This window comes from Trichinella spiralis, assembly GCF_000181795.1.
Source record: "Trichinella spiralis strain ISS 195 chromosome Unknown Scfld4, whole genome shotgun sequence".
NCBI lineage: Eukaryota > Metazoa > Nematoda > Enoplea > Trichinellida > Trichinellidae > Trichinella > Trichinella spiralis.
Window position 1 is genome coordinate 4,066,270 of NW_003526943.1, and position 17,895 is coordinate 4,084,164.

Consider the following 17,895-nt stretch of genomic DNA (forward strand, 5'->3'; position numbering starts at 1 on the left):
GGTAATTCAGGCAAGATATTGGGTAGCTCTGGCAGTATATATGGTAATTCTGGCAGTATATCTGGTAATTCTGGCAATATATGTGGTAAATCGGGCAATATATCTGGTAATTCTGGCAATATATCTGGAATTTCTGGGAATATATCTGGCAGTTCCGGGAGTGGAATTATCGGTTTCTCTATTAAATCTTTAAAATGGAAAAAGAAAAGGTTATTTACTTTATTAACTATAAATTTATTGTTAAAATTATTTCAAACCAAGGAATGGACTTGAATGCACAACGCAGGAGCATCCATCTGGACCGTGTTGAGTGCCAAGCCAGCATCCTAAAATAAAAATACTCGTTTAATAAATGAATATACATACTTTCATTTCATAAATTTCATTTCATATATAAAATTTGCAGATACATGCAGAAATTGTAAATTAAATAACAAAAACAACGATATAATGAGTAATGATGCAAAAAAATTTACTTAAAATTTAATTCATGTAATTTTCAGGAATTTAATTAAAAAAAGTAGAGCATGATTTACTTTCATCAGATCCATCTGGGCAGTTGACAACGCAGTTTCGAAATTCAGAAATATCAATGCATAGGCCATCTCCGCAGTCGAACATGAGAGAATTTTTTGAATAGCAGTTTCCAGGAATTCGCCGAAGCAATGCTGAAAATTACTTGTTTATGAATTTCAATAATTTCGAAAAAAAATTTTCCAGTGAATCAATAACTACTGAAATAAATTAAAACCATTTACATAATCAATTACGTTTGTTTTTTATAAATTAAAAATTTTTTTCAGTCCACCATTGAAATAGTTATTTACGGAAAGCATTATTGTAAGCTAGCCTAATAAAATAAAACTTGTATTACAGTTCGTGGAAAAAGTTACTTCATCATTTAAACGTTATTTGATTTATTAAAATTCTAAAATATGAAATGTAATACAAATTTCATGGAATATTACTTTATAAAATTATTAAATCAACAAAAAGCAATTCGTATTAAAAGCATTTATAAAAGATTTTTAATGATATTTTAGAGTAATTATTTAAATTAAGTCTACAAATTTAATAAGCAAGTGTTAACTGTTTACAAATATTATATACTGCAGTCTAGTTTTCTGAACTAATTTTTTTAATAACAGTCGACGAATTAATTGCTGGTGTTTTCTTTAAATTTATAGGCTGTTGAAATAATGAAAATGTGAGTTATAAATTGCTAAATGTCAAGGTAAAATTTATTTTAAAAAATTATTAATAGATTAAAAGGCAAAAAATAATTTTTATCACTTTTGATATATTATGCTACAAATTGATTTTGGCACGCACTGATCTACACGTTGGCGTTTCACTAGCTGCAACAACGAGCTCCTGTTTTACAATCAAGAGATGAAGCAGTTTGTACATAAAAGCGGGGCATGGCTTTTAGCAGCATTTTTTTTGAATTTGAAAGCACTGAGTCATCGTGATTTGGTGTCATTTATCAAATTTGAAAAGCCAACAATAATCTGCCAGAAATTTAAATAAGGGAACTACTGCTTCTACATCTTTTTCTCAGTTATTTCACAGTACCTGGTATTTTAATATGAATCAAAAAGAAACAATAAAATTCACTGACCATTCAAAAGCACAATTAAAAATTTTTCTGAAATGAAAACATCTCATATTTTGGAAAATAAATCTGAATAATTTGAATCTTGGAAAAATAATAAATCAAAAGTTGCAATGTGTGAGATGTTAATAATAATAATAACAAATGAAATGAGTGTTAATAATTACAGTAATGATAGATGGAATTATAAATTTCAATAATTTAAAATGCTGTTTAGAATTGTTTAATTTGCATATCAAGAAAAGAAAAAAAATTGCAAACATACGATCAGGCTTCAGCCAAGCTTTTCCTCTACTGCTGTAACGGTTGATACATTCGCATATGGTAAATTGCTGATTCATTGCAATAGTTTTCTGTCGACAAAGGAATCCTTCAAGACAAGGATCTGAAATAGCAAAAGTAAAATAAATAAATAATTAATTAATTACAAAATAATATTAATAATAATGTATTTAATTTAACCTTCGTCTGAATAGTCACCACAATCGTTATGCCCATCGTTGAGCCATTCGAAAGGTACACAATTGGCAGTTGTAGCACAGCGGAATACAGGCATTAATCTTTGCGTGTATGCTCCAAGTTGGCAGTATGAATGATCTGTTTAAATTGTAGTAAAAAAATTAGCTTTAGGCGTATACAAAAGGCAATAGCAGTAAAAAATGAAAAGTAAGCACATTTTCGATCCAGACAATCAGCAAAAACTCGATCAGGGCTGATACATTTGCCACAACCATCGACTTCGACATCACAAAGAACTTTATCAAATCCACATTCTAGAAAAATGCAAAATAATTTTTGCAAAAGTACCATCCTTCACGGATATATGAAAAACCTTCATCTGCAGCGTTTCCACAGTCATCTACGCAGTTGCGCACCAGGCGAAACGGTATGCAGAATCCATTTTTGCAGTCAAACATATCGGGACTTCCACATGATCCAGGCACCCGATCAGGGTATTCTGTTCAATTGATAGCCATGAATAAAAAGTGGATAAAAGTTATCATTATTATTATATTTTACCGCTTGGATTTGCAAACGGTCCAATTTGACTAGGAAAAGTTGGGATCACAGCGATAAGTGTAAGAAAATTTCCAAGAAAGCAAACAATCCACAAAAGCATTGTCATGAAGTTTGGTTGCTTTTCGTCGCAATATGTCGATTGCTAATTTGGATGTAAAAATGAAAAAATGCTGCAATTCAGAAATTTTTCAACGAATGATTAATATTTTTTTTACCACCAACAACCAATCAATTCAAAATCAGTCGACACAATGATGAACATTTCACGATTGTAATCGACTACCTACGCTGAAAACTGATTTCCGTATGTTTAGATAAAAAAATACCACACCCCAAGTGATGCACTGCCAAACGAGTTATTTTACCCCTAAGATTGGTTGTTTTCATTTATCAACGATCATGTCAATATAAACTTATAATTTCAAAAAATAATAATTTCCTGTATTTTTTCATTTTTACAAAACTGGTCGATAAAATATGTATTCATGATTTCCGCAGTTAGACGCAGCATTTTGATTTTTTATAAATAGAACAATGAGTTTCATACTTTATGCAACAGAATGTCCGTTTGCACTTGTCAGCATTAGACTCATCCTCCGCTGCTGTCACTGTTTCATCACGTCTGCTAATATTGACCTAAATTTATTATTCATATTTTTAAATTTATTCTCATTCAAAGGAATTTCTTCTTTCGACACATTTTAATACATAGTATGCTTCATTTGTATTTGTATTTGTATTTGAGCTTTTGTTCGTTGTGAAAAATTATTCTGAAAAAACAAAAATTTTTTTTTCTTTCTTTGTAAAATACAAATTTCAGAATTTTAATCTCTGACAGTTATGTTTCATATGCATGCACAGATAACACGGAAATAGTCTTTTGTTTTTTCCTTTTCAAGTTGAAAAGCATCATTGCATTGGAAATTAAATTTGTTCCCTAATGCGAAAATAACAATTATTGAAAATTTTCCGTGTGAACAGCAATTTTTCATGTAACCTATTGGCATAATTTTTGAAAGATGATTACCAATAAGGTCAGCAGCTAAATAGGTTGCAGATGAAGCATTGTTGTACAACTCAAAAAACCACTGCTAACCGTGATGCATTAATTTATTATAATTTTTCCTCATTTAAACTATAGGAGGATATTTTTCAGCATGTGACAAAATTCATTAAAACTTTCCTTCTCAATTTAAAAGCACTTTATTCTCACCAGTGCACTACCGTTGATAAACAAATGTTTTAATTTCCATTTACCATTTCTTAAAAAATAAATTAAATTGCAAAAAAATTATGCTAAAATTTGTAATATTGTAAAGACAGCAATAAAATTATTTACTTCAACTTCAGAAACTTGCTGTAGCCATTTTTCTGAAATTTTACTTCAAATCTCAAATACTGCAATAATGTATATTTTTCATTTCTATAAACACAGATGAACATTTCATTTTGAACTATCATCATCCTGTACAAATTGAAGAATAAATTAGCATAAATCAATTTATTAAAAATGTATGTTATTTAGTTTCTTGCAACATGCAACTGAATAAGAAAATGATGTGATAATTTAAGCACATCTCGATTCATACTGTAATCTAATATATTTATCATATAATATGAAGTATTAAGAAAAATTTTTTAAATGGTTTGTTTTACTTATAAAAATAATTATTCAAATCATTTGATCGACTTGCTCAATTAAGACAGCTGATGAAAGTAAAGTACAGTATTCAAATTTATTTTAGACCTTGAAAAAATATTCCAATTTTGATACATTCAATTTAAATTTAATACCACGTACATGAGAAGACAAAATTTGCTTTGATAAGTAATTTCCATTTCTGCTTTTATCAACTGATTTGTTTATACAGATTCATTATGCATGAGAAGCATTATAGTATAACAAAAAATGAAAATGCACAGTTTTTTCAATTTTAAAGCAATTTAAAATTCAAATTTGATCAATTGACAAAATTATTTACATCACTTCTTATCATATTTGAAAATTTAACAAAGTGGATCTAAATAACTAACTAGTCATTTTATTAATTTTCAGTAATTTCACCACAACTAAGATTTAAAATGTATTTGTTTCATTTTTGATCATTTTATTTTCATTCATAGGATTAGGTGAAATAATTTTTTAATTCACAGTTCATATCGCTTCAAAGTGAGCATCACATTTTGATTTGATTTAAATAAAGAGATTCAAGTACTTCTAAAAATATTTCTCAAACAAATAATAATTTAAACATTTTTTATACTGTTTGTAAAAATTCAACTGCAAAAATCATCTGTTGATTTCAGTTTGATTAACAAAAATTGTAAATTTTCGATTTAAAGTGAAACATATACATTCAGGGTATTTTGAGAAAGTAATGCAATTTTAAGTAAATGAAAAAAAAATTATATAAAATCGCAAATCAAATTATCCGCGAGTATTTAGCGAATAGGAATTGTTGATCAGAATTTTTATTGAATACAAGTCTAGAAATATGTGTGATTGGTTGGCTGGCAGTTTGAAGCTAGCCTCACGTTGATTCGATTACGAAGACTTGACTTCATTAAGCTTTGGATAATCATCCTTGACGCCAGGAAGCAGCGTTAATGAACTTGAACCATCAGCAAATGCTACAAATTGGATAAACGTGACAGGATTATGCTGTGCAGTGGGAAAATTGATTCGACTGCATTTTGCAGTTCACTTTCCATCTAAGTGCACTTCTGTCGGCAATATCGCATTCTTTCACACCAAAATACGTCAAGCATAAATCATTTTTTAATTTTCCAACATTGACAACAAAAGCATATTTCTTTGTTTATAGAAAACAAGAAAATTTTCACTTCTTTTCACAACAGCTTCAAAAGCACTTTTGCAAACATTGATGCTTATTTCAATTTACTCGAGGTGTGTGTATGTGTGTCATTTTTCACTTTTTAATTCTTATGAATTATCTTTACAAACATATGATAATATATATTCTCATTGTTGATATGTTTTTTTCTTTATACATATATAATCTCCTTTCTACTTAAAAACACCCAATCCAAAAATACTAATAGTTTTCAACAATGATGTAAATGATAAATCAAATATAATTTTTCATAAAAGCATGTACAGTTTTGCATGCTACAAGTAACTAAATAATTAGACATTTTTGATCAATTGATTTATGCTAATTTCTGCTTTAATTTGTGCAGGATGATGATAGTTAAAATTTAAACGTTTTGTAAAATTCTGGTTGCTTTTTCATGCATGAAATTCAAATGCTTTTACAAGTAAACCGATTCACTGAAATACGGGAAACTCGTTTTGTATTTTGATGAACTGAAAAGCATTGTTCGCTCTATTAAACAGAAATAGCATTTTATGAACATTTTTTTCAAAAAATTACTTTAAAATGCTCTCTTGTTGAGGCAAATAAATTCACCTTATTTAAAAATTACTGTTTAGTAGAAGAATAAAAATTGCAACCAAGCTATAGAAAATATCTCTTTGAGAATGTCCCATTTTTATTTATGAATATGTTTAAAAATGAATATTTAAAATTTTGTGGCAAAATTTATGTTAAGCAGAATTTGCATAATTGTTGCTTGCATAACAGAACAAGCTAAACTATGAATGGTGATAAATAACAAATATTTAAAGGAATCATTCTAAATGGGAGTCATTTTGTGAACAAGAAGATAAATTTGCAAATTGTCTCCAAATAATATCGTTTGTTAAAATTAAAACTGTTGCTTTCAAAGACAGGTTCATTATTGATTATGAATCAAAGGCCAAATGTGAACGTTTGTTGCGCTCAAAGCGTCTCATTTATCATTCACCATTAGTGCATTTCATGATCAGAAAATTGGTTTTTATTTAATTTTTATTTTTCAAGTCGGCTTAATGAATGACGTCTTCATTGGAAAAAATCTGCTTCTGCGCATTTTCAATACAACGCTTTGCCTGACCATCGCAAACTTAAATCCAATAGGAATTATCTGAAATTATGGTTTTTTTAAGCAATAAAATGTAAATTTCAAGACATAAATTATTTCGTCTTCACTTCAAATGTGCATGTTTCTCTAGTAATTGTATGTTTGAAATGAATGGTCATCTCAAATATTCGATTATTTGGCAATTCTCTGGCCAATCGCCTAAGCGCTTATTCAATATTTAGCACTGCTTTGTTGTTGTATACAGCAAATATCAATAAATGGCTCGAACATGCATAGTTTTGTCGCTTAGCGATAACGCCTGTTGCAGGTGAACATCGCAAGCACAAATAACCCAACACTTTTTACACTACAATTTTGTTCAGTGTTATTGTAAAGTAATAACTTGTGCAAATTTTTATTTTTCACCGTGAACGATCGAAACCGCGAAGATTCAAGTCAGCTAAATTTCAAAGTTTTCAATTCTATCCAAATAGCTTTTCAATGTGAGTTCTACTGTTTTCATTTACACTGTACTTTATGTTAAATCAAGTATGCTTGGATATATATTATACGTTGTACATTTACACTGCAGTTATTTTTATACAAAACATTAATTGCTTAAATTAAATTATCGCATCGCTTATAATATTTTTTAAAAGTAACTTTCAACATTTATAAATATATTTTTTAATTTGTTTAATTTGAATTTCAAATGGAAGTAATTTGTACATATTTGCAGTTGATTATGCAACTGATTGATTACCCATGCAATTCGAGCAATTACTGAGCAGAAAGAATCGTGAGCTTTAGTAATCTGTAAAAATGATGATTTAGATGCTTACAATAGATAGATTGCAAACGATAAAAAGAAAAAAAATTCACAAAGAATAGTATAACTTTAAAAAGCTTACAACTACAAAAGTTTTATTTGACAACTAAAAGTTTTCAATGATATTCTTTGAAAAACAACTGCTATTAGTAGTTATATTATTTTGAAAAATTGATGTTTGTAAAAAAATAAAATTAATGCATATGGAAATGCAATATTGCAGCATAAGAGTATAAATGTATGATAAATTGTATGCAGTTTTTTATCACTGAAATAAGTTAATTTTAACTTCTTCATCTACAGTATTTACATGCAATGCGAAACTTGAGAATTCGAGCATTTGTCCTACTATTCGATTATTAATTTTTAAATTTTCTTATAGAACATGAATAAATAAATAAATATGCCAATGAATAATAGCAAACTTAATGATAAGATTTGATTTATAAATATTTCACAAATAAATGAATGAATACTCCAGCAAAATATATTTAATAATTTACAGTTAACAATGAAGCCTTACTTTTTTAATAAAGCATAATAGCAATATTTGAAAAAAAGTTCAGGCTTCTTTAGCAGAAATGAAAAAATGATGCTTTTTGTTCTCTTTTGTCTGCTTTCAACAAACATTACATAGGATGGCAGCATATTGGAAAAAAATTATTTTTAATAATTATTTCAAAATTTGCTTTTTAAATTATTTTTTTAATTATATGAATAATTCCTTTTTCAAAAATTGTATTCATTGTATTCAATTGCAAAGTTTCAGAAAAACAATTTCATGCCAAAAGCTGCTGAAATAGTGTTCCGGCTGATTGTTGTTGTCGGTTCCATAAGCTTTTCAGCGGTGCTCGCCTACGTGCAGATGGATTCTTCATACGACTGTCCCAGGAGTTGTACTTGCAAAGATTATTGGTACAATTCGACATTGTTCCGCACATCCACTCAAATTGAAAATCCAATTGGTCTGGTGATTGTCTGCCAGCTACAGCTGGACGGTGACCAAGTGCGCAGAGTTTTCAATACTTTGCCGGAAAATATTGTCTCGTTCACGTTGCGATCGACCAAAATGGCCGATTTGACCGACATGTGCTGCTTGAACAACGCAGAAGAGGTGGACATGTCGAACAATTGGATCTCGGATGCGGCTTCTTACTTCGAATACAACCAAGTACGGAAGTTACGCTTGCAGCAAAATCGATTTCACGTTCTAAGGAGAGATGAATTTGTCAGCTTTCCGAACGTGGAAACGCTTTGGCTGGATGAAAATCAGATCGAGCACATCGACCAGGATGCGTTTCGGCTCGACAAGCTTCGCCAGTTGCATCTGCGCAGCAACAGAATTGCCTACATAAGCGAGACGATGTTCCGCTTCACGCCAAATTTGCAAAGCCTGGATCTGAGCGACAATCTGTTGGTCAAACTGCGAGCGAGGAATTTCTTCTACTGCACCTCTTTGGAACGTCTGGATTTGAGCCGCAACGGCTTGGAACTGATCGACGACAGGGCTTTTCAGCCGTTGAGAAAGTTGAACACCCTGAACTTGGCTGACAATGCGCTGACGTCGGTGCCGTCGAAAGCTTTGCTGGGTTTCAGTTGGTCGCAGTTGAATTTCGACGCCAATCCAATAGCCAAGCTGAACGTCGATGCTTTTTACGGAATCCACGTGGAAACACTGTCGTTGAGCCATCTGGAAAATCTGCTCGTCGTGACCGACCAAGCTCTGGCCGGTGTGGAAGGTCTGCTGCGTCTGACCATAGCTCACTGTCCACTGCTGGAATATGTGTCCACCGACTGGTTGAGCAGTTGTTGTCCAAAGATGGAAAAGCTTTTCTTGAACAACAATCACCTGGCCGTAGCACCGAACATCCCGTTCGTTCAAAACCGATCGCTCACGGTAGACGTGAGCAACAATCCGTTGAATTGTCAGTGTTCGAACAAGGACACGTTGCTCAAAAGTGCCTCGATCTCACCGCCCACTCAGTGCATCGCTGAAAATGCCTCAGTAGTGGACGCCAAAGTTTACTATTCAGAAAATGCAAAACTGAACAATTGCACAACTTTACTCCTTCCACAAGGCAACAAAACAGTCCTAGGTAGGATTGGTGACACGGTAGAACTTTACTGCATTGCATTGACTGAGTCGGCTTTGCAAGACGATCCCGTTTGGACTCTACCCGACGGGAGTCAGCTGAAGAAATCTACCGCAGAATCTCGACTGCAAATCAGCCGAGAAATGTTATCAATATCCTCGTTGCTTCCGTCCGACGCGGGCGTTTATTGTTGCAAAACTGCGGATCAACAGCCGTCTGAAGCGATAAATGTCCACCTGCGTGTGGAAACTCCACAAATTATCATTTTCCCAATTGAAGTCCAATGGCATTCAATAACGGTCGCCTGGAATGCCAGCACTGATCCTTGGGAGCACGGTGAATTTATTTTACAATACAATTCCAGCGATGATCGAACATCGCACAGCATACCGCTGCCGAAATACGGCTACACGTACACGGCGTCCAAATTGAACGCGAACAGCAATTACACGTTCTGCTTGCAATATTTGCTTCTCAACGTCACCCACTATTCTTACTGCACAGAGATTGAAACGAAAATGTACCACTCGAGCATCCGGGTAAAATTCAGCTACGGGATATTGATCCTGCTGTTTGGAACGTTGTGCCTGGTCGGCCTGTTTTGCGCAATTCGTTTCTTGCAACGCAAACTGTTCGTCTGGCAAGAGGAAAAAGTCCAAGCCAGAGTGCAGCAAAGCGCCAGCGGTGATTGCTTTTTGGAACCACTGGCGAACGATTCGTTCGACGGATTCACCTACGAGAATCAGACTGCTTTGGCGTCGATCGCTCCAACTGAAGATCCAAAAGCTCAGTGTTCATCAGCTCAGATGTTTTCTGAATTACAGTCGTCGTCAAACGACAAAACTCCAACGTCGGCAAACTGCTTCGCAATGCAAGATTTCGGCACTTGGAGTTCCTATGCCCCAAAAAATGAGTCACCAATTTCTTAACAAACAAAGCGTGTATGTACTTTTTTGTTCTTTTTTGTGAAACATGTATTTCATAAATAAATAAACGTTCACGTTAACGGTATGAATATATATATTGGTGCCAATTAAATTTTAAATTTTCAAACGATCACCAAAATCTTGACGATACAACGTTGTCCACATTTCTGCCAAACAAACGGACGAGTGGAAACGGAAAAACGTCCTCAGAGGGATCGTGCTGTGCAACACGACCGTCCACAGCCTGCTGTTGTACACGTCGGCCGTATAGGAGTTGAGAGCTGCCTTTTCAGCTTGGAATGTGTTGATCAAAAATATCGACAAGTTGCAGACAATCAAGAAGGCGACCACCTGCCTGCCGGACTTTTTTCTCAAATGGGAACTGCTTGCACAGCGCATCCGGCGTCCAGTGAACAACAATGCCGTCTGCAGCAGCACTTGCACCATGCACAGAATCGACACCGACGCCATCAAAATGGACACCCGGTTCACATTGAACGGTAAAACCAAGGACAGCAAACAGAACGACAACTGACCAAGCAAACCGACACTGAGCAGAATGTCGTCGATGCGCTTCACATGCTCGTTCTGACGCACGTAGGCGAAGCGTCGAATTTGGAACAGCACCACAACCACCGCCCCTGTGCAGACCATGTAGACAACTGCGTCGTTGATGTAGAAAAGTAAAATCGCGTCCGACAATTTTCCCATGTCCAGCAAGATGAAGAACAACACCAACGAGACGATGGTGACCACCAGAAACAACAAGCCGACCATCAAACCTTTGGTCGAAGAGGAACAGTCGACGTTGAGCTTTTGGCTCACTATTTTGCCTACGCGAGGCTTCTGCCTCGGCGTTGAATTGTGCATCCAAACCAGCTGAAGCGTGATTGCGCAGATCAACGAATATTCCAATTCGCAGGTTGTGAAAAACGTTCTCAAAGATGAAAGTATCTCGTGGGAATTTTCACAATCGTTCGTCGACACTGTCGTACCATCGGAACTGACGTTGACAATACGGAACAAATCTCCGAAATCAGATTGTCTGAATAATTTTAAGAAAAACATCAACAAATTTGTTTTTTTTGTTTTCAATAAATATGCAAATTTCATTTCATTTCATAAAAACAATATCAATTACTGAAAAATTATCGTCTTGATCATTCCCTTCTCTTCCATGACAATGCTGCGAAAGCCGATGATCAAATTGACCGCCAAGTTGTGCATCAAGCCAAACTTCGTAAATGTCCCCAGTCGATTTATGGCCATCTTCAACGATGAAATGAAAAGTTAAATTTCAAAAATTGTGCATTTTTTAAACAAAAATTCTCTACTCCAGAACTTCTAAATATGAAAGCCATTTGAAAGAATCTGAACAGCGCGCTCAGTATGTACGCAACAAATTTCATATATTCAGTGCAGTTAAAGGAGAATGACATCACCAGCATTATCCCGTCGTTTATCATGCCCAGCACTCCGAACACTGAAACAGCATAATATATACCAGCATCAAAAGAGCAACATACCACCACATTCCAATTTACCCAAGGTACCAATCCTTAAATACATGCTTATCAAATGCTTGTCAGAGGAGCTTTTCAGCGTCAAATTTCCAGAACCAACTTCTCTGTCGTTACGTTGGCAATTTTTCAACCACAACCAGCCTGTTACTTTTGAAAAATTCACAAGAAACCAAAAGATGTAAAACATGAGACCAATGAAAAACAAATAAATGTAGAATATCTAAATGTAATAAACTGTGAAAAGTAGGTATCATTAAAGTAAATGAAACAAAATGGAAGAGCTTGGTGAAGGCGTATTACTTTGTACAAAAGCGTCTTGTCGCAGTTAAATAGAAATGTTGAAACTTCACAGCTCACACCGACGATGACCATAATTAGACTATAAAATCCGCTGAGCATTTTGTCCAAAAATTCCCTATATACTTTTCACTAATATTTAACTTGCAAAAAGGTGATTATAAATTTTTGGAAAATGCGAAATTTTATCGTGCATAATGATTACTGAGCAGGTGTAATTTTGCTTTAATTTTCAGTTACTAAAAGAAAACAAACATCTCATGCTTACCTGACATTGCCATCAGTGAATTTCACAGCAGATGCATCGATATCCACGGTCATTGTAGTCAAACTGCCGTTTAAAAATTTCTCTTTTAACAACAGAAACAAAACGCATTTGAAAATCAAGAACCAACCATATCTATCATACGATACCTGTTGCATTTTCGTAGTGGAAATTTTCCGGTCGTTTTGTTCTCGTTGTTGCAGTGCATCATAGAAATTTCTTAGATTAGCGGCAGTTGTGGTCACACTGAAGCTGAAGTAATCTTCTGCACTGCACAACAGCGCAACTTAATTCTCGAAAATTCTGGCTGATGCTAGTAGTAATTGCAAAAGAGAACACAACCAAAAAGTTTCTCATTCAACAGTTTTATTATAACAATATTGCAGACAATAAATGAAATTAACAAAATATCGAAAAGAAAACCGTATCGCATGATATTGCGAATAAGCATCCATTAAGCAGAATAATAAGAAATACACTTAGGATGAGAATTCAGTGATAAACTTCCTCAATTTATGATATTGGAATAAATTGAAAACATAATGTTTCCCGCATTCGAATCAGCCAAATAAACCAATACAGCAACAAAGCGGGCTTAAATAACACGCACGCTTTGTGTGCCGTGAACGTATTACATTTTTTATATCAATCATAATTGATATCATTTTCTTTTTCACCACTGCATATAAAAGAATTGAATTGCCATTATTACTGCTAATATTAATATTATTCATCGTTAAAATTTAATTAAGCAATGCGATCAATTTCGCCAAGTTTGAAAATAAATTGCAAATCAACCAAGAAAGAGAAGTAATTTTTTCTTTTTATTACTTATTAAATGCATCTTTTTGAAAAGAACTGATACATCCATTTGAAGAAAACAATGAAATAAACCATTATTGCCTTCGCATTCAACGACGACAATATTTTATCGGGATGAAAAGATATTCTTGAAATGAATCTTTAATTATTTAAAATTAAAAAAAATACATTTTCTTTTTTCACGGTGGTTCCAGCTGCCAGAGCTCCTTTAAAAAAGACATTCAGTAAATTTATTATGCAAATTAAATTTTTTTTAATTTTCCTCACCAGTAGTTCGCTTCGTTGTGAAGAAATGAATTTCTTTACAAAAGATAGTTCCACTTTTCTTACTGACCATCCTTTTTCATTTTTCATATCACATATCCATTCTTCAAAATGTTCATACGCTGGACTGCAAACTCCAAAGGCGCCTGCACTGAATATAAGTCTAAAATTATATAAAACAATTGTATTATTATTATTATTATTATTATTATCATTTGTACAGATTCGATATGAAAAAAAAATAAAATCTTGCCATTACCTTTTCTCAACGCAAAAGTAGATGGTAGTCTTTTTTCCATTAGAACGAACGCAATTTTGCAACAAAGAGAACAGCGTTTCGTTTAAATCAATTTCATAAATTACTGAAATGAAAATATTAATTTCAGAAAATAAATAAATAAATAAAATGACAATGTCTCACGGTCAGCACAAACGATCACATCCACCGGTAACAGCCAGCTCGACCAATCGACCTCAGCCGGCGCTGACCAATCAAATCGTCTCACTTCTACACTACCTCCAGAACGCATCAAATGACTATTTTCGTCGCAATTTTTTCTACACAACTTCAAGCAATCGTCGTTTACATCTTAACAACAAGCAAGTTTTGTTCGTTCGCTTATTCGATGAGCATTTTTGTAAGCAACAAACCACCAACCCGTGGCAAGGACACAAGCGCCAGCCGTTGCCAAACAGATTGCAGTTAGACCAATTCCACATCCCAGTTCGAGCACACGCTTTTTGTAAAATTGTTCCGGTGTCGTCAGCACAAATTCTGCCATCAACACTGCACCATTCCAAAGCTGCGAGCAAAGCAAAAAATTCAAATATTGAAAAGATGAACAGAAAAAAACAAAACCACCACACTACTTGAACACCAACATCTTCAATTTTTGAGCCGGATATGCATTCTTGCAAAGGAAAAAATTATACAACAACGAAAATCAAATCATATTAATCAATTTGATCAATACCAATCACAATTGTAGGATTTGAAATCGGCTTGCGACTGAGATCCATATCTCCTTCGTCATCATCTTCTCCATCGGAAATTGCCTTCGTATTCTTCTGATTTTCAACATTTCGCTCTCGACTCAATTCCAAGCCGGACAGTTGAAATCGATATAAACATGCTAAAATATTTTCTGATTAACAATGTGAAATTTTAATCCTCCTTCATTTTTATCCCAATTTGAAACTACACACACTCTTATATGGCACATCCTCTTCTGCCCGAAAGTCGCTGTAAACCACTGCTTCGCACATTTTCTTTCAACAAAAAACACAAACTAACAAATTAGCAGCACAACAAGTGTATGCACAATAATGTACACGATATAATCATGATCATCCAAAAACTGACCAGTGCTAAGACTGTCTGTGCAGACAAGCAGCAGAAAAATAAAATGCACATTATGAATGATTTATTGAAAACAATATCCGCATCAACAATAACTGAAAAAAAATTCATTGAGAAAATAGTGAACAAAATTCAAAATGAAATTTAATAAATTTTGGAAAAATCAATCATTCACTTTGCACTTCTGACTGAAAAGGAGGAGAAAAGAAAACAAAATTACAATAAATAAAGAGGACGATAGATAATAATAATAATAATAATAATATTCATAATTTTCAATCCGCTTTATCTTTCAATGCTTGTTGTTGTTGTTGATTGGCATTGTTCACAGCACAATTTTCACTTTGATGTTTACTACTACTACTACTACTGGCCTTTTGTAGATCTTCTCCAGAAATGCCGAATTCATTCACTCGTTTCGGATCGACACGATAAACCCAGCGCTGGTACAAATAAATAACAAAAACCACATCATCTCGAAAACAGCTAATTCGATACAGCATGGGCATTTTGATGACAAAAGCGAAAATGTCGTCGATGATTGTATTCAAAAATTTGTAAGTCAACATTCGCCAAGGCAAGTGAGCGACCGACTTAAGTTTGTAATTGATGAAAAGCTGCGGCGTCATCATTATAAAGCCGAAAGTTATCAAAAACCCATACAGCCTGTCCAAAATCCACGAATACCAGCCACGGTGCTCTTCGTAAACCAACGAATAGATCGTGTAGCAGCCCAACAGGGGGAACAGCAGCCAAGATAGATACCTGGAATGGATATTAAAATTTCAAAATCAAAATTTGATTCAAAAAACGAAACGAACCTGAACGCCATCATGTCGTACTCTTTGGTGCTGGATTCAACGTAGGAATTTTTCTCCTTGAAGCGCAATTTTGGTACCACGCCGAACAGTCGACTGGTGGTGTCCAAACCGACGTCCAAGCATTTGGGCACTTTCCAAAGTTCGATTAGCATGTTGATGAAGACCGAACCGCGGACCATCAGGTTGGTCTCGTTGTCCAAAACGTACAACAGCACGATGAACGAAGTGCCAACGTTGAAAAGCACAGAACGAACCGACAAGCCTTCCAACGACTGGCGTTCGCGCCAAAATTGGATATCATTTTTGAAAGCCAAAAATTCGAACACCAAATGCAAAATGGACACCACCGCCGTCAAAGCTAACAAATATGGACTCGTTTCGAGCAGTGCAATTTTTATCGAATCTTGGTCGTCTTCATTTTCTTCGAAAAGTTCACCAACACCACCTGAACAAAAGAAAAAACGAAAAATTCAATTCTCTTTCTTAATCAATCGATCACATTTATTATGTTTATTCGTTGCTTATTGGAAAAATTTTCCATATTCATTACCAGCTAGTCCTCCTAACCATCGATTTCGCATTGTTTGCGAAGCGTACAATTGCCATTTGAAAAGAGACAATGGACTGTAGGTGAGTTTCAAATCGAGCGTGCTGACAGAACTATTCAACGGCTGATAGTCGGAGATCAAATTCCAGTAGTCGTTGAAAAACACTATTGGATAATAATCACCAGATACTGAATCGAACAAAAGCATCTCACTCCAGGGAACTGGTAAGCTGTCTGAAAAAGAAACCAACCGACAAATGAAACACCAAACAAAAAAAAACAAGCAAACAATAAATAAATAAATAACCTTTCGAAAATACAGACTGATCGTATACCATGTTGATGGTCAAATTCGGATGCCAGTAGCTGATAATTTCCGTTGTCGCTGCTTCGGCCTTGGCCACGTCCGCCTGGCTTGCCTCGGTTTTGCCGGTTAGCAAATTCTGCGTTTTTTGATACCGTTTCCGTCTGTACTTGTTCAACTGATGCCAACGATGTATCGTATACCGTTTGGAATAATTCTTCGCTTTCGGATCGGCAGATTTGCCTGCCTTGGTGACAAACACGTGCAAGTACAAAGAAGCGTTGTTCTGAACGGAAATTGGACATGGAATTTTCCCTTCGTAAAAGAAAACACTGTCCTGTTTCTCACCGGCTTCCCAATCGCCATAATAAATCGACTCCAACCGCCACAACGGTCGCGCATAGTCGACGTGATTTTCATATTCGGACACGTAGAAAGTGATGTCCATTTCCATACCGTTGGGGAAAATATTCTTCGACAACAACGCCGACGTTGGGGCGGTGGTGCCGCTTTTGCTCACATTCTGAGGCTGGCGGAAGCTTTTCAACAACGAAGAAATGGCGTAGATGACCAACAGCCGCGTTGCGAACTGTTTCAGCATTGACCACACGCTCGGCGTTTGGCTGGCCGAAGAAGCGCGCTGTTGGGTTGCTTCACTTGCCGTGGAAGAAGCAGCAGCAGTCGTTTCCATCGTTTTCAAAAATAATCAACTGAAATATGCACGACATTCAATTTCATCACTGAGACATTCGCTCATTCGCAACAACAAAACAGGGAACGTTTGAAAAATTAAGAAAAAAAACTATCATTATTTCATTTAAAAAAAGTTATAAAATGTGTTCAGCATTAAAAAAAAGGGAAGCAAAATCTAAAAAATGTGCTAAAATAGCAAAATATAGATGTACATCAATCAGATAACAAGCTATTCACTGAAATCAGACAAGAAAAAACATGCGCGAGAAAAAATTAATATATATCACTTGTGAACAGACTCTGTCTGACGCGAACTGAAAAACGAAACAAAAAAGCAAAAACACAACGGTCACTGATCAATATATTCAGACTGACGGACAAGTAGAAAAAAATATTCACTCACTCGCCTGACGCAAATAGGTGAAAATTTTCGAGTAAAACCAATAATTTACACAGAATACTTTATTACAGTAAACTAATGTGCAAGTATAATTAATTTCGTGTGTAAACAATTATACGATTTACAAATTCATGCATGAATGAATAGATTTATTTTTAAATAATTGAGATTAATTTTACATCAATTCTCTCA

The 17,895-nt window shown here is 34.5% G+C and overlaps 6 protein-coding genes across 6 annotated transcripts; all 6 read right to left on the reverse strand.

Moving 5' to 3' along the window:
* Positions 1-257: 257 nt before the first annotated feature.
* Positions 258-2,532, reverse strand: Tsp_01050a (putative fibrinogen beta and gamma chain protein; the record flags this gene model as incomplete). The annotated part of the gene is made up of 5 exons (XM_003376773.1): positions 2,448-2,532; positions 2,096-2,212; positions 1,881-2,000; positions 537-668; positions 258-326 (listed from the first exon to the last, which is right to left on the reverse strand). Coding segments are annotated over exons 1-5 (523 nt in total), but the record flags the coding sequence as incomplete, so codon positions are not given.
* Positions 2,533-8,598: 6,066 nt separating this feature from the next.
* Positions 8,599-9,771, reverse strand: Tsp_01049 (conserved hypothetical protein). Its single transcript, XM_003376774.1, has 3 exons — positions 9,681-9,771; positions 9,362-9,579; positions 8,599-9,339 (listed from the first exon to the last, which is right to left on the reverse strand). The coding sequence occupies exons 1-3, from the start codon at positions 9,769-9,771 to the stop codon at positions 8,599-8,601; spliced, it is 1,050 nt and encodes a 349-aa protein (XP_003376822.1).
* Positions 9,772-9,828: 57 nt separating this feature from the next.
* Tsp_01048 (conserved hypothetical protein) lies at positions 9,829-10,279 on the reverse strand. The gene is made up of 2 exons (XM_003376775.1): positions 10,219-10,279; positions 9,829-10,118 (listed from the first exon to the last, which is right to left on the reverse strand). Exons 1-2 carry the CDS (start codon positions 10,277-10,279, stop codon positions 9,829-9,831), a joined length of 351 nt encoding a protein of 116 aa, XP_003376823.1.
* Positions 10,280-10,521: 242 nt separating this feature from the next.
* On the reverse strand, positions 10,522-12,650 carry Tsp_01047 (conserved hypothetical protein). The gene is made up of 6 exons (XM_003376776.1): positions 12,496-12,650; positions 12,231-12,345; positions 11,934-12,150; positions 11,850-11,890; positions 11,549-11,676; positions 10,522-11,452 (listed from the first exon to the last, which is right to left on the reverse strand). Exons 1-6 carry the CDS (start codon positions 12,648-12,650, stop codon positions 10,522-10,524), a joined length of 1,587 nt encoding a protein of 528 aa, XP_003376824.1.
* Positions 12,651-13,493: 843 nt separating this feature from the next.
* Positions 13,494-14,108, reverse strand: Tsp_01046 (nuclear transcription factor Y subunit gamma). The gene is made up of 4 exons (XM_003376777.1): positions 14,000-14,108; positions 13,838-13,940; positions 13,582-13,741; positions 13,494-13,520 (listed from the first exon to the last, which is right to left on the reverse strand). The coding sequence occupies exons 1-4, from the start codon at positions 14,106-14,108 to the stop codon at positions 13,494-13,496; spliced, it is 399 nt and encodes a 132-aa protein (XP_003376825.1).
* Positions 14,109-14,168: 60 nt separating this feature from the next.
* On the reverse strand, positions 14,169-17,301 carry Tsp_01045 (cleft lip and palate transmembrane protein 1-like protein). Its single transcript, XM_003376778.1, has 8 exons — positions 16,959-17,301; positions 16,642-16,896; positions 16,310-16,540; positions 15,760-16,204; positions 15,282-15,703; positions 14,911-15,033; positions 14,560-14,711; positions 14,169-14,381 (listed from the first exon to the last, which is right to left on the reverse strand). The coding sequence occupies exons 1-8, from the start codon at positions 17,299-17,301 to the stop codon at positions 14,169-14,171; spliced, it is 2,184 nt and encodes a 727-aa protein (XP_003376826.1).
* Between the last annotated feature and the right edge of the window lie 594 nt (positions 17,302-17,895).

Excerpts from the sequence above, each read along its gene's own strand:
- Tsp_01049 (XM_003376774.1), bottom strand. The coding sequence starts at position 9,771 with ATGCCATTGGACTTCAATTGGGAAAATGATAATTTGTGGAGTTTCCAC. Across the intron at positions 9,580-9,680 it reads CAGACGGCTGTTGATCCGCA|CTGACTCCCGTCGGGTAGAG; the intron begins GTTTTGCAACAA and ends AGATTTCTTCAG.
- Tsp_01048 (XM_003376775.1), bottom strand. The coding sequence starts at position 10,279 with ATGAACACTGAGCTTTTGGATCTTCAGTTGGAGCGATCGACGCCAAAG. Across the intron at positions 10,119-10,218 it reads GCCAAAGCAGTCTGATTCTC|ACGAACAGTTTGCGTTGCAA; the intron begins GTAGGTGAATCC and ends TCCTCTTGCCAG.
- Tsp_01047 (XM_003376776.1), bottom strand. The coding sequence starts at position 12,650 with ATGCAACAGGTATCGTATGATAGATATGGTTGGTTCTTGATTTTCAAA. Across the intron at positions 12,151-12,230 it reads ACAAGACGCTTTTGTACAAA|ATATTCTACATTTATTTGTT; the intron begins GTAATACGCCTT and ends TATTACATTTAG. Across the intron at positions 11,891-11,933 it reads GGGTAAATTGGAATGTGGTG|TGTTCGGAGTGCTGGGCATG; the intron begins GTATGTTGCTCT and ends ATGCTGTTTCAG.
- Tsp_01046 (XM_003376777.1), bottom strand. The coding sequence starts at position 14,108 with ATGCGTTCTGGAGGTAGTGTAGAAGTGAGACGATTTGATTGGTCAGCG. Across the intron at positions 13,941-13,999 it reads TGTGATCGTTTGTGCTGACC|TAATTTATGAAATTGATTTA; the intron begins GTGAGACATTGT and ends TTTTCATTTCAG. Across the intron at positions 13,521-13,581 it reads CACAACGAAGCGAACTACTG|GAGCTCTGGCAGCTGGAACC; the intron begins GTGAGGAAAATT and ends TCTTTTTTAAAG.
- Tsp_01045 (XM_003376778.1), bottom strand. The coding sequence starts at position 17,301 with ATGGAAACGACTGCTGCTGCTTCTTCCACGGCAAGTGAAGCAACCCAA. Across the intron at positions 16,897-16,958 it reads TTATGGCGATTGGGAAGCCG|AACAACGCTTCTTTGTACTT; the intron begins GTGAGAAACAGG and ends ATTTCCGTTCAG. Across the intron at positions 14,712-14,910 it reads GATGATCATGATTATATCGT|CATGTTTATATCGATTTCAA; the intron begins GTACATTATTGT and ends AAAATATTTTAG.